The 13,346-nt window shown below is 49.9% G+C and overlaps 1 protein-coding gene across 3 annotated transcripts in view; it reads right to left on the bottom strand.

The window, feature by feature from the left end:
- The window catches only part of prkx (protein kinase X-linked), a 36,697-nt gene that overhangs the window by 11,385 nt on the left and 11,966 nt on the right, over positions 1–13,346 (bottom strand). For all 3 annotated transcript variants that reach the window (XM_072379309.1, XM_072379307.1, XM_072379308.1), the window contains 4 exons: positions 8,520–8,688; positions 7,940–8,203; positions 4,083–4,202; positions 1,389–1,484 (listed from right to left, as the gene is read on the bottom strand). In XM_072379309.1, coding sequence (XP_072235410.1) covers positions 1,389–1,484; positions 4,083–4,202; positions 7,940–8,203; positions 8,520–8,688 — 649 coding nt within the window. The remainder of the gene's footprint in view (positions 1–1,388; positions 1,485–4,082; positions 4,203–7,939; positions 8,204–8,519; positions 8,689–13,346) is intronic.

Genomic DNA, 13,346 nt, shown 5'->3' on the forward strand with positions numbered 1-13,346 from the left:
CTGCTGAACATACTCTCCTGCTTCCATGACATATTATGACATTTAACCCCAAAGGCTTGCAGCTACCATGAGTAATGAAAGTCAAGTGGTTTTTCTTCCTTTACTTTCATTACAGATGTAACAAGTGAGGAAGCTGAAGATAGAGCAGAGAGCTCCAGGACAACACCAACAACATTTTACCAGCAGCTGAGTTTATGGGTAACACTGTTGCTTTTCCTCCCGGGGTCACTCGGTCCGACTGTCTTGGCTGAACAGCTGCAGCTGGAGGAGCTGCAGGCTGCCTGCTGCTCTCTGTGAGGCCCCTCAGTGCCTGATGGATGGGACTGTGGGACTGTGGCAGTGGGACAAAAATGGTGGAAAAATACAAATCCCTCTCCTGCCTCCGAGACTGATGCCTTATCAGTGTGGCTGACCTATCCGGGGAAGCTGTGTGTGTGTGCTGACACACACGTGCAGACACAGTTACTCTGAGCCTGTAATCTGGCACATCCCTGTTCCCTCAAGCTGCTCTAATGGGTGGAGTGAGTGGTTCCAGTCCAAATCAGCCAGGTGTGTCATTAGTGTGTCTTTAGCTGCAGTGAGCATGTGTTAAAGAGACGCCAAGGCACGTCAGAGCCAAATCTGGCCACACAATTTGAATGGTAGAGGGCTGGATCGGGTGCGTCAGGCACCATCAGAGGGGGTGGGCCAGGCTCAGGTTAAACCCACAGTTTAACACTGCTCCCTGAGATGTTTGAACACATCACCGAACACGAGTCAGAGAAGAGATTCTTCTGGAAAAGGTGGTATTTGGCTCACTTCTGAGTGGTCTCACGGGTCAGCCATGTTTCTGTGTCACGGTCCAGTCTTCTGCCTCTGAATGAGCCGCTCCTCAGCTGACATGCTCAGACTGATCTTCATGCACGTTTGTTTGTAGAAAGACAACATATCACACGCTCGATCGATCGGTTCAAACTATGCTCATCGGAGCCTTCTCTGCACACAGAGCAACACAGAAAAGTGAACAGCAGGTTCCACTGATTAAGACCAGGTTAACAGTGAAATCCCTTCTTCGGTGAACTTTGAGCCGTGGATACAGTCTGCTGCTGTAAGTCAAACACCATCAGTGATGACATGAAGCTGCATCAGAGCACGTGGCAGGGGTAACGTGCACCTCTAACGGGTGTTAAAGCCTGCCTGAAACAGGCTGCACAGCCCACATCAGTTTGCTGATGCAACCCCCAGGTAAACACGTCCTTTAACAGCGTGTTGTTGCTCTCACATTCAGAATGAGCAGAACGTTGCTTCCTTTGTCCGCCTTTCAGTGAACGAGGGGTTAGATGATTCCTTTACACTCTGGACAAACTGACTCATGCACATATCTGACTCTGGTGCTGTGTGGAGCTTACTTGACATAGAAATCCAGATGGCGTGGGAATTCCAGTTTTCCAGAGAGGATTTTCTGATAGATTCCAAATGGATTGTCATCAAAGAAAGGCGGATACCTGTGGACAGAAATAAATTGTCATCTGTCACAGTTTGTGAGCTCTGCTGCAGCCAGCATGATGCACGGAGCAGGAACCTGCAGGGAGGAGCTCCCACGCACCGCTCAGCGCTAACTCTGCTGCAGCTTTTGTTCTTCTGATGTGTGTGAGTGTGTGTGTGAGTGTGTGTGTGTGTGTGTGTGAGCGTGTGTGTGAGCGCGTGCACCACCCTCGGGCCTTGTGTTGCTACACTCCACTGACTGCTTCCCCAGCTCCCACGTTCTTTCCTCTGCTCTGGCCTGGACAAGTCATTACCCACAAATTACATAATGGGACCAGCCTCTAAACACATTACACATGGAGCAGACAGGCGCATAATCGCACCAGCTTGTCGCTCGCTGCTGAAAAGCTCAAGAGACTGTGGGGAGGGGGCATCTGGGATCTGGTTATGAACCGCTGACTCCACTCGTGTATTCAAGGGTGTGTCTTTATCCCCCAAAACAGATGGTGTCATAGCAGAGGAATCTGTGTCAGCGCAGTAAACTGTGTGAGGGATGAGAGGATAGAAGCACTCTGTGACTTTAACTGATGGTGAAAGAGGAAACTCTAGCTCAGAATGTGTGAATATACAAAAGCAAAGACTGAGGGCTCCGATGTGAAAATGGGCTCTTCAGCCCTCAGTTCCCACTGTCCTGACACCTCTCCTTCCTCATTCACAGTCGGAATGATCTGGAATGTCACTCAGCAACATATGAGCAGACTTTTCCCTTCTGTTTTCTCTGTTCATTGGGTAGAATAAGCAAAGCACTCAGCATGAGCTAAAGTTAAAGAAAAATGCTTCCAAATAACTCCCCTCAGAGTCACCTGGTGAGCTCAATATTCAAGATGCATTGGCAAATATGAATGGATTGTTACAATTTAAAGGGGAACTCCGGTATTTTTAAACCTTATTTCTGGCATGAAAGACGTTCATCTACTCACCGAGAACAGTTTGGTGAAAGTCGGCGTCCTTCGGAAGATATTTAGATAACTGGAGATCCATATAACGGAGTGAACGGGGCTTAGACGATGCAGCCTCTAAATAAGGCATTATCTGTCTTTATTTCACCAATACTTTAAGAAGAATGAATGAATGAACGTGTGCTATAGCTCTGTTAGCTCAGAGCTCTGTTAGCTCATAGCTCTGTTAGCTCAGAGCTGCTGTGTTGTTGTTATTGGGGCTATCAGAGTTTGCTGCTGATAGTTTTGTGCAACATGGCAGGATATTTATCAGACTTTGACGACAACTTTAGGTACGATGGACGTATCTACCGGTTGATGTTAAAAGACATGACTCTGAACAGACTGAAATCCTTTTGAAGATTAGCCGTTAACTGCTGAACTACAGATGTGAGAGCAGTAGCAGTATTCAAAGTGTGATCATTCATTAGTGGAATGACTTTCCCTCTGGGTGAGAGTGATGCTGCTGAGCAGCACAGTGCAGACTGAGGGTCCAATGGAACAGGACATGCTTCTCCATCTCTAACCTCCACTGGGCTGAGGTGGGAGGAGAGGAACAGAAACTCACTCACTGAACATGGTCCTCTGGGCTGAAGAAGAGGAGCTCAGCTTCATGTGCACAGCCACATGCACACTGCATATTCACACCAGAAATCTGGTCCAGGGGGCAGGAGTATTGGGGGTGGGGTGTGCTTTTCACCCCCTAACTCCTGGCCTCCTGCTTAGAGAGCCCGAGCCTCCGATCATTGAGGAGGACGACTCACCACTTACTAACAGACCTCTGACAGCGCACAGAGCCCTTTGGAGGGGGCTGACAGTCGTGCCCCTCCCTGTCGCATTCCGGAGCCTACCAGCACAGAGGAGGGAAGGATGGAGGGGCCAGGGTCGAACCAACAGCTGACCTTTGAGGAGCACGCACGCAGGCTGGCGTCACCTCATTGGTCAGTGAGCCTCAGCAGCTGTCTGCAGGAACGATACCTGATGTTGCACCACATGTCACCACTGTGCACGACAGTGGTTCCAATCAGCACTGGGTCAGATGAACATCTGGAAGCTGATACAAACTGAGAATTTTCCTGGAAAACTGCAGCTCCTCTCGGCTCTTTGGGTCTTTCCCGTCCAGCTCACTGTTTTAAAGGTCAGTTTTAGAGTAACTGGACCTTTCTTCGTGAGCCTCAGCTGGCCTGCTTTCTTCTCTTTGGTGTAGTTCTCAGAGGGGACCGTTTGGTTTTCAAAGTTCTTCTCTCATATGAAAAGAATTCGAGGTAAAATATTAAAGCTTCTAAATATGAGACAATACAGAATCTACTGTCTACTTTGAAGTCAGGCTCCACCTCCAGGACTTCCTCTCACACACTGATGACTGAGAATGCCTTCTAACGGGCATCGGCATCATTATTCCTCTTCTGCTACAGTGATTTCATTCACAGAGCAGAGGAACACAGTGAATAGATCCCCCACACTGAGACAACACCAGCACAAAGATGAAGTGAATACTTCCTCTGTCCCGTCACACTTCACTGTTCTGCTCTCACGTGCAGCGATTTGGAACAAATGGCCAGTCTGGTGAAGAAGAGTGCCCCCTGGTGTTCAGTGTGGGTGCTTCACTGCAGCACTTACCCAGCCAGCATTTCAAAGACGAGGATGCCCAGAGCCCACCAGTCCACCGCCCGGCCGTGCCCTTTGCTCTGGATCACCTCCGGGGCCAGATACTCAGGGGTTCCACACAGAGTCCAGGTCCTGCAGGGACACATCAGAGCACATGAAAAGACCATTATCATTAAAGCCCCCGTTTCCTTCAGAAAGCTTCGTCTGCAGTCTCCCTGTTCAGCCATCTTCCTCCTGACAGCCGCGCGTCTCCATGAGAACTGGAGAAAACTACACCTGCTATCCTTCAGTCACCTCTTTAGCTGTGGAAAAGCACAACCTATAACAAACACGTGTCCTTCTTACTTAGTAACTGCACATGACCGTTACAGGGTCCATCGCCATCTTCTGCCCCGCAGCCATTAACATCAGCGAGTCCCACAAACCTCCTGCTGGCAGCACACACCGTTCAACTTCCAGATCTATCTCTGAACACTTCACATTCCACCTTTTTCCATGTCAAATGGACCGAGCACTTTGTTCCGTGTTGATGGGTTAACCCTAACGCTACGTGTTTTAGACTTCAGCAGAGAAAAAAAGCCAGCTGCTTGAGAAGTGGGGAGACCTGCTGAAGCACAGGGCTTCAGCCTGAGATGTGTGTGCCATGTGTCCTGCAGCGTGGAGGAAGTGCACGTGCTGGACAGGACGCGCCGTCTCCTGCAGACGTTAACCTGCTGGAAAACCTCTGCTGCTGATCCCTTTGGGGTGTGAAACTAATGCCATCTGAGTGCTAATTTTCTTATTTCATCTTCTTTCTGACAAAAACAGCCTAGAAACAATCTAAAACCCCTGACTGCTTGTTTGCTGTGGGTCCACCACTGTTACAAGCTGCTCACATTCATTGGTAACGCTCAGGACTCGCCTCCCTTCTATGTCGAAATATAAGCAATGTTTGTCTGGCGATCGGTATTTTCTATTGAGTGCGTAAAGAGACAGCAGCGGCCTGAGCAACAGACATCTGTCCTCCTCTGTAGTTCCATCAGGCGGCGGGAAGGGCCACAGAACTGTGGACGCTAAGGATGGAGGACTAATGAGGGCGACACACAGGTACTGCGAATCAGGTGAGCGACGGCTGCAGAGCGTAACGAGCAGCGCTGACAGCAGATGTGAAGATTTGCTTCCGCTTCCTGACACAGAGGCAGACTGACAGCGTGCACGTGTAGAGCGCTCGGCCCCGTGCCAGCTCTTCACCGTCGATGTCACCTGAGTAATGACCTCTTTTGGCCAGTTGCCATGGTGATGGTAATTTGCATGGAAACAACGTTGGTCCCGGTGAAGGCTGAGGAGGCTGCTGATGACACGGGGAATAAAGCGTGGGTGCGGGAAGGGCGGAGGCGCGGCCACGATGGAAATAAGACACGTGTGTCATCTCTGGCGTGCTGCTGTGGGTGTCCACCAGCAGGGGTCAGTGTGCAGCTGTGCAGGCGCTCCAGCATGTGCTGAACGTGATGCTCTCCCTGCAGTGCTGCTGGCCTCCATTTATATAAGTGGGTCACTTGAACATCAGAGAGGTATCTGCTCCCCATCTGGTAGAAAATGGAATCTTACTCCAGTCTGTTCACATGTCAGCGCGGGTCAGTGCAGCTGCGGCTGAAACACTGCAGTGCAGACATCAAACCTGCAGCTTTTCACTTGTGGTGAGGTGGCTCAGGTCCCTAATTCACCGAATGACATGAGTTTGTCCTTCAGCTGCAGTGTTGTGATGAGAGGACGACCGTCTCCAGCTTTCAGAGCCACGCTGAACACAAACTGCTGGACAACACCAGATTAGCACATCAACTCTTCAAAGAGAGACAAAGGGTCAATCTAATTAAGCACTACAAGGAGCTTCCATCACATCCCATCCCATCCCAAGCAGCAGGAGCTGAGGATTCAGAGCCACCAAACGAAGAGATAACGCACTCTCTCCCAGTTCAACTGTTCCCCTGTCTTTGCGGTGCTGAGATGATGGAGAAACCTCACACGTAGGAGGGGGTTTCAAACATCCGGACACCATCCAGAGAGCGCAGTGGTCGGCGCATGTTGCCGAGTCCTTTCTGTGCTGCTCTCTGAAACACCAACGACTGGGATCATGGACAAGCTGCTGGCTCTAAGACATCACAGCCTGTGGTGTTGATGACTGGCTCCTGGTCTGGGCTCTAATTCACACAAATATCCAATAAAAACTAATGAAATACCATGAATAAAGACTTTTTTCAATTCCAGCTGGAAAGAGCCGGGATCTCACCGAGCCTTCAGCTGCTTTACCTGCATCCCTCCACCTGCTCTTTCAGGTGAAACCCCCCGTGGCCTGGACCCTGACACCTTCAGAGCTTCCCGGTGGCATGCTGCTTGTTGCTAGGATGTTGCGTTAGTTGTAGTTGAGTGAGGCATCTGTTTCACACCTCCATGGAACCTGTTGAAAACGGGCAGTTGGGCTCGGGTGACTTTCAGCCGTCCCTGTGCTGCCCGGATCAGGAGAAGAGCTGAAGTCTGGTGGCTCCTCTCGGGTGCTAACAGCTCAACACTGTGTGCATTTCAGTGTTTCCAGGTGACAGCTGGGCAGATGGCGATGAGTTAGGTGGCTGCTTAAAATCTAATTTAGATGAGCAGTGATTCAGCTAATGTGACAAAGAATGCACCCCCCCCCAAACCTCAGCTCTCATCTTATCTGGAACGTTAACGTGATGATGTATGCTTTCATCATGATGATTAACTGAAGTAGTTAGTAGAGTTTACGCCTTAGATGTGTGACAAACTGACATAAAAGTGGGACACAGCTGAGCCACATTCACAGTATACATAGAACATGATGCTGCAGTGCTCATCTGAACCCGTCACCGGGAATGCTGCAAAGCAATAAAGGGAGATTTCTGCACTGCTACAGACGCAGCAGGGTGACCCCCACACCGGATGCACTTCATCTGAGCTGAATAAGGGCTTCTCTCGGTCTACATCTGTGTGCATCTTTCCCCTCACAGGCAGGGATGGAGGGAGTGAGCAGAAAGGGCTCAGGCTGGCAGTGTGGAGTGACGGCTGCTTTGTCATCCACATTCTACTGACAATCAATCAGGCATCGAGCAGCGGCGGCTGAGAGCAGACTAACCCAGCCTGCTGATTCTGTCAGGTCTTACTCATCACATAAGCTGTCGTTACCATGCAACCACCTGTGTTGGTGGCAGTTTCACCTTCAGTGTTAAAGCTCAATGTCTTCATCATAAACACTCAGCATACTAACATTTTAAACATTAGCGTCCAACTGACGCCAAGCTATGGTGCACGTTTAGCAGATCCCCTGCTTCTTATGTGCCCAACGTGGTGCTGAGAGTAATGGTGAAGTGAAACGTCCTGCTCCCTCCTCTCCACCACGCTTCCAGCACCATCAAAGTGTGTTACCGCGGCTTTTCATCCCCAATCAACAAGTCAACTTGACTTTCCTCTTTATGTGATGTGATTGACCGTGTGCATGTCAGCGGCTGTCCTTTCTTCCACGTATGAAGAACAAATCTACCATCTGCAGAGCAACCTGACAGTGTCAGCTTTTACCCAAATCCTGGCCCCTTCTCTGTTTCTGTTCTCCTGCCTTAAAAAGAAGAACCCGTGTGCTCCAGAGGATCTGTGGCTGACTGGAGGGGAGGCAGAAGAATACACCTGCATCCAGTAAACTGAGAGGATGCAGGTTAAAGGTCACCCGCGTTGTCCCTGTTACTGAACCAACACCACATGTGACTGAGACTCAGGGCTGCCGAGACTTTATGTTTTCTTACCAATGAAGCTGCTGAATCTCTGGTAAAGAATTAAAGCAGTGGCTTTCAAGTGCGTACGCTGGAATGTGTTTGTGATTCTGTCACCTGTCAGAGAGCTTCTTGGCAAAGCCAAAGTCAGTCAGGCGGATGTGTCCCTCGCTGTCCAGCAGGATGTTCTCGGGCTTCAGGTCTCGGTACACTATTTCTTTGGAGTGGAGGTACTCAATGGCGCATACGATCTCAGAGGTATAGAAGAGGCCCGTGGTGTTGCTGAATCGCCCCCGGCTCCGTAGGTAACTGAACAGCTCGCCGCCCGGCACGTAGTCCATCAGCATGTAGAGGAAACGTTCATCGTGGTGGGTCCAGAAGCTGCCACATAAACACAGGGCAGAGTTAGTTCAGTCTTAAAAGATGCGGCTCTCACATCAACTCAGAGGCCTCAGTGTGGCCGGACGGCTTCTCAAAGAAGAATACTGCTGCTGATCTTTGTCTTCATGACTTTACTGGTTCAAACCTATGAGCAGAACCGACGAATGCCATGCAGCTGCCCCGTTTAAACCCTGTTCAGCAAGTGGCCACAAACTCAACTTTTAAAGCTTGAATACAACAAAGAGTCAGCAGCAGAGTCCCACATGTGCGCATCGTGGAAATGTTCCCCCGTGGAGCATCACCCTGAGTGACTCACAGCCGGATCAGGAAGGCGTGGATGACCTCCGTCAGAACCTCCTTTTCATTGTGCACATGCTGCTCCTGCTTCAGTCGGATCACGTCGGAGATCTTCATCTGCTTTAAGGCGAAGAAGGCCTTACTCTTCTTGTCCTTGACCAGGAAGACTCTGCCAAACGTCCCTGTGCCTGAGGTGGGGGATAAAGGTGGAAGAGGCGGTGAAGATTGAGCCATAAACAACTGAACTTATCAGGTTTTGTTCACATGTAAGATTTCATAAGAAAAGTGAGTATTTTGTAGACCAACTGATGCCTAAAATGACAGCAGCTACAAACCCATCGCGGGCATCACCCCACACTCAGAGTCCTTACTAAGGGCCTAATTATACTGCAGCCACCACGGGGCAGAGTGGTCCTCATTACAGTAGCTGTTTGGAGGACATGATCCATGCAGGAGCAGCAGGTCAGCATCTGGACAAAGAGCTGCTCCGTGCATGTGCACCGTGAACAAAATGGCTGTCACACGGACGCCATCACAGACCCTAGTATGAGCATTTACACCCTGCAGACTGAAGCTGTCACACAGCACGTGTTCTACATGGCTTCACCTGGTCGAGATCGTTTCACTTTAAGGTGTCACAGTTAACCGAACCGCTTTAAAGCAGAATGGAGTGCTGGAAGGTCATAAAGACTCAGCATCACATGGTGTCGTCTGAAAGTGGCTGAAAGTTCAACACAGAGCACCAAACATGTCTCAACAAAGAGCCAGCGCTGGCCATAAAAGCTCATTTAGAAAAAGATCATGTGGTTTAAGTCCGTCTGAACACTGCGTCCAGGCTCCGCTGCCACGCTGACCGGCTGTTCTTATGTCATTTCAGGTCATGTCATGTCATGTCAGGAATTGAGGAAAATGAGCCTGCCTTTCTTCTGAAGTGTGAGCAATAGCACCATGATCCTGACACACCTGCTTTAAAGCTGCTGTGAGCAGGAACAACAAATCAGGAGGATGTGACTCAGAGCAGCTCCCTCCTGTTACTTTTCCAAGATATTCAGCAGTGGCAGTAAATGGGCCTGTTGGGAAACTGTCCTGTTATTCTTGTCATAAAACATAACAATCTATTTGTCAGAGAGATGAGGCAAACAGAGGAGCGTCCTGGGCAGGGGGATCAGACTGTGAGAGGAGTCAGGTCACAGTGGGACGGTGATGCAGTGAGAGTGGCCAGTAATGGGTGCAAATTCCAGCTCGGGCTGGAAATGTGTCCTCCTGAGGAAGAATGACTGCAATTTGTGCGGCCTCGTGTCGGGCTCCGCTCCGTGTTGTTTTCTTTCAAAGATAAGGAGAAGTGTCTGGCATTTCACTCCTGTGGTGCTGATGAGCAGCGAGGGAGACGATAAACAGCTGCTGACAAGATGTGTTGCAACAGCCAAACGGAATCACACAAAAATGCTGGCTGTCATGTTCCTCTCCTTCAGCCACAATCAACCCTTTGTCTCAGGCCTTGTGCTGTTGCCACAGCAACAAAGACACAGCATTACACCGCTGTGGTCAGGTGGACAATGTCAGCTGCTAAAAAACAAAGAAGCTCCGTTAATACTGTCCTTGTATCACAGATCTGAGTGCGTTCATGAGCAGCAGTTACGATAAGCGTCAGTATGAGTGTACAGAGTGTGATGGTGAACAGTGAAACTAGCAGGACTGTTCTGACTGCCTCTCTGCATTACAATGAGCTGCATTGCTGTTCCATTTCACCTGATGAAACAACACTGTTAGCCCAAATCGATGGAAAACAAGAGAAGTGCTTCCACCGCTCCACACTCTCAGGGAGGTTATAAATCAGAGCCATTTCTGGTATTTCCTGAGCCAGGGTTGTTATCAGAAACCAAGCAGAAACAAAGGCAACTGACAGTGAGACTGAAGCTGGTAACGGCTGGTTGACTTCAGAGAATAAGGTGCTGGAAGTGATATTAACCCCTGAGAACACTGGGTCACCCCACACTCCCCTCAGTTCCTGAGCCAAGGACCCAGTTTGATGAAACTTTCTTCCAAAAGGTTCTGTTCAGTAAACGCCACGTCTGTTCCAACAGGGCAGCAGCTGACATTGAGTTGTCATTTAGGCAGGTGTCAACAGGAAATAAAAGGAAAGACCTCTCACATGATTTCAATGAGAATCGACAAACAGTGGGAAGATAGTTTTAGGCAGCAAAAATGGCCTTTATGTGGGGCTCTTCCAGCTGCTCACCTAACAGACGTCAGACTAAGTCAGACTCAGTCAGACTAAGTCAGGCTCAGTCAGACTAAGTCAGGCTCAGTCAGACTCAGTCAGCCTAAGTCAGACTCAGTCAGCCTAAGTCAGACTCAGTCAGCCTAAGTCAGGCTCAGTCAGGCTCAGTCAGACTAAGTCAGGCTCAGTCAGACTAAGTCAGGCTCAGTCATACTCAGTCAGCCTAAGTCAGACTCAGTCAGCCTAAGTCAGACTCAGTCAGCCTAAGTCAGGCTCAGTCAGGCTCAGTCAGCCTAAGTCAGGCTCAGTCAGATTAAGTCAGGCTCAGTCAGCCTAAGTCAGACTCAGTCAACCTAAGTAAGACTAAGTCAGACTCAGTCATCCTAAGTCAGGCTCAGTCAGACTCAGTCAGCCTAAGTCAGACTCAGTCAGCCTAAGTCAGACTCAGTCAGGCTCAGTCAGCCTAAGTCAGGCTCAGTCAGCCTAAGTCAGGCTCAGTCAGATTAAGTCAGGCTCAGTCAGCCTAAGTCAGACTCAGTCATCCTAAGTCAGGCTCAGTCAGATTAAGTCAGCCTAAGTAAGACTAAGTAATCCTAAGTCAGGTTCAGTCAGACTACGTCAGGCTCAGTCAGCCTACATCAGGCTCAGTCAGGCTCAGTCAGACTAAGTCAGGCTCAGTCAGGCTCAGTCAGACTAAGTCAGGCTCAGTCAGACTAAGTCAGGCTCAGTCAGACTCAGTCATACTCAGTCAGCCTAAGTAAGACTAAGTCAGACTCAGTCAGCCTCAGTCAGGCTCAGTCAGACTAAGTCAGGCTCAGTCAGGCTCAGTCATACTCAGTCAGACTAAGTCAGGCTCAGTCAGATTAAGTCAGGCTCAGTCAGCCTAAGTAAGACTAAGTAATCCTAAGTCAGGTTCAGTCAGACTACGTCAGGCTCAGTCAGACTACATCAGGCTCAGTCAGGCTCAGTCAGACTAAGTCAGGCTCAGTCAGGCTCAGTCAGACTAAGTCAGGCTCAGTCAGACTAAGTCAGGCTCAGTCAGACTCAGTCATACTCAGTCAGCCTAAGTAAGACTAAGTCAGACTCAGTCAGCCTCAGTCAGGCTCAGTCAGGCTCAGTCATACTCAGTCAGACTAAGTCAGGCTCAGTCAGGCTCAGTCATACTCAGTCAGCCTAAGTCAGACTCAGTCAGCCTCAGTCAGACTCAGTCAGCCTCAGTCAGACTAAGTCAGGCTCAGTCAGACTCAGCCAGGCTCAGTCAGCCTAAGTCAGGCTCAGTCAGGCTCAGTCAGCCTCAGTCATCCTAAGTCAGGCTCAGTCAGTCTACGTCAGGCTCAGTCAGACTAAGTCAGGCTCAGTCAGGCTCAGTCATACTCAGTCAGCCTAAGTCAGACTCAGTCAGCCTCAGTCAGACTAAGTCAGACTCAGCCAGCCTCAGTCAGACTAAGTCAGGCTCAGTCAGCCTACGTCAGGCTCAGTCAGACTAAGTCAGGCTCAGTCATACTCAGTCAGCCTAAGTAAGACTAAGTCAGACTCAGTCAGCCTCAGTCAGACTAAGTCAGACTCAGTCAGCCTAAGTAAGACTAAGTCAGACTCAGTCAGGCTCAGTCAGGCTCAGTCAGCCTAAGTAAGACTCAGTCAGACTCAGTCAGCCTCAGTCAGGCTCAGTCAGGCTCAGTCAGCCTAAGTCAGGCTCAGTCAGACTAAGTCAGACTCAACTCTCTTCTACACATGAGGAGGTTGACTGCTGATATAACCACTTTGATCTAGTCTGATTACAGCAGACACATCTTTAAAGCTGTTTACAGAACAACTGTTGTAGCAGAACCAAACCAAAACAAAGATAATGTTCACAGTCCACATGGGCTGGATGGAGGGACACAACGGTTCCCAGAAGCCTGAGATGGATGCACCCAGCAGACCCAAATATAATGAAGTTACTGGTCAGAACCTGCAGCACTGACAGCATCACTCTAGCAGAGTTGTTTGGGAACCTCAGGGTTACATCTCTGCTTTTTGCAGATAATGTGGTTCTCTTGGATTCTACAACCCGTGACCTTCAGCTGCTCTGGAGCGGTTCACAGCTGAGTGTGAAGCAGCTGGGAAGAAAGTCAGATCCGAGTTCAGAACCAGAAAATGGTGGAGTGCTCCCTCTGGGTCATGGTTGAGTCTCTGCCTCAGCTGGAGGAGTTTCAGCATCTCTGGACCTTGTTCTCAGTGATGGTGAGTTGGAGTCAGAGATGGACAGACGGATCGGGGCTTCGTCAGCAGTAATGAGGGCGCTGCTCCGGTCCGTTTGGTGAAGAGGGAGCTGAGCCGGAAGGAGAAGCTTTCAGGTTCCTGCTCCATCTTTGTTCCAACCCTCACCTGTGCTCACAGATCTGGGTTCTGACCCAAAGAATGAGGTCATGGATACAAGCGGCTGAAATGAGTTTCCTTCAGAGGGGGGCTGGGCTGAGCCTTAGAGATAGGGGGAGGCGCTCCACCATCCGGAGGGGGCTCGGAGTAGAGCCGCTGCTCCTCCACATAGAAAGGAGTCAGCTGAGGTGGTTCCTCTGGTTAGGATGCCTCCTAGGAGGAGGCCCCGGGTCAGAACCAGAACTCACTGGAGGGATTATATATCCC

This window comes from Leuresthes tenuis, unplaced genomic scaffold (assembly GCF_036924035.1).
Source record: "Leuresthes tenuis unplaced genomic scaffold, fLeuTen1.0.hap1 SCAF_1, whole genome shotgun sequence".
Classification (NCBI taxonomy): domain Eukaryota; kingdom Metazoa; phylum Chordata; class Actinopteri; order Atheriniformes; family Atherinopsidae; genus Leuresthes; species Leuresthes tenuis.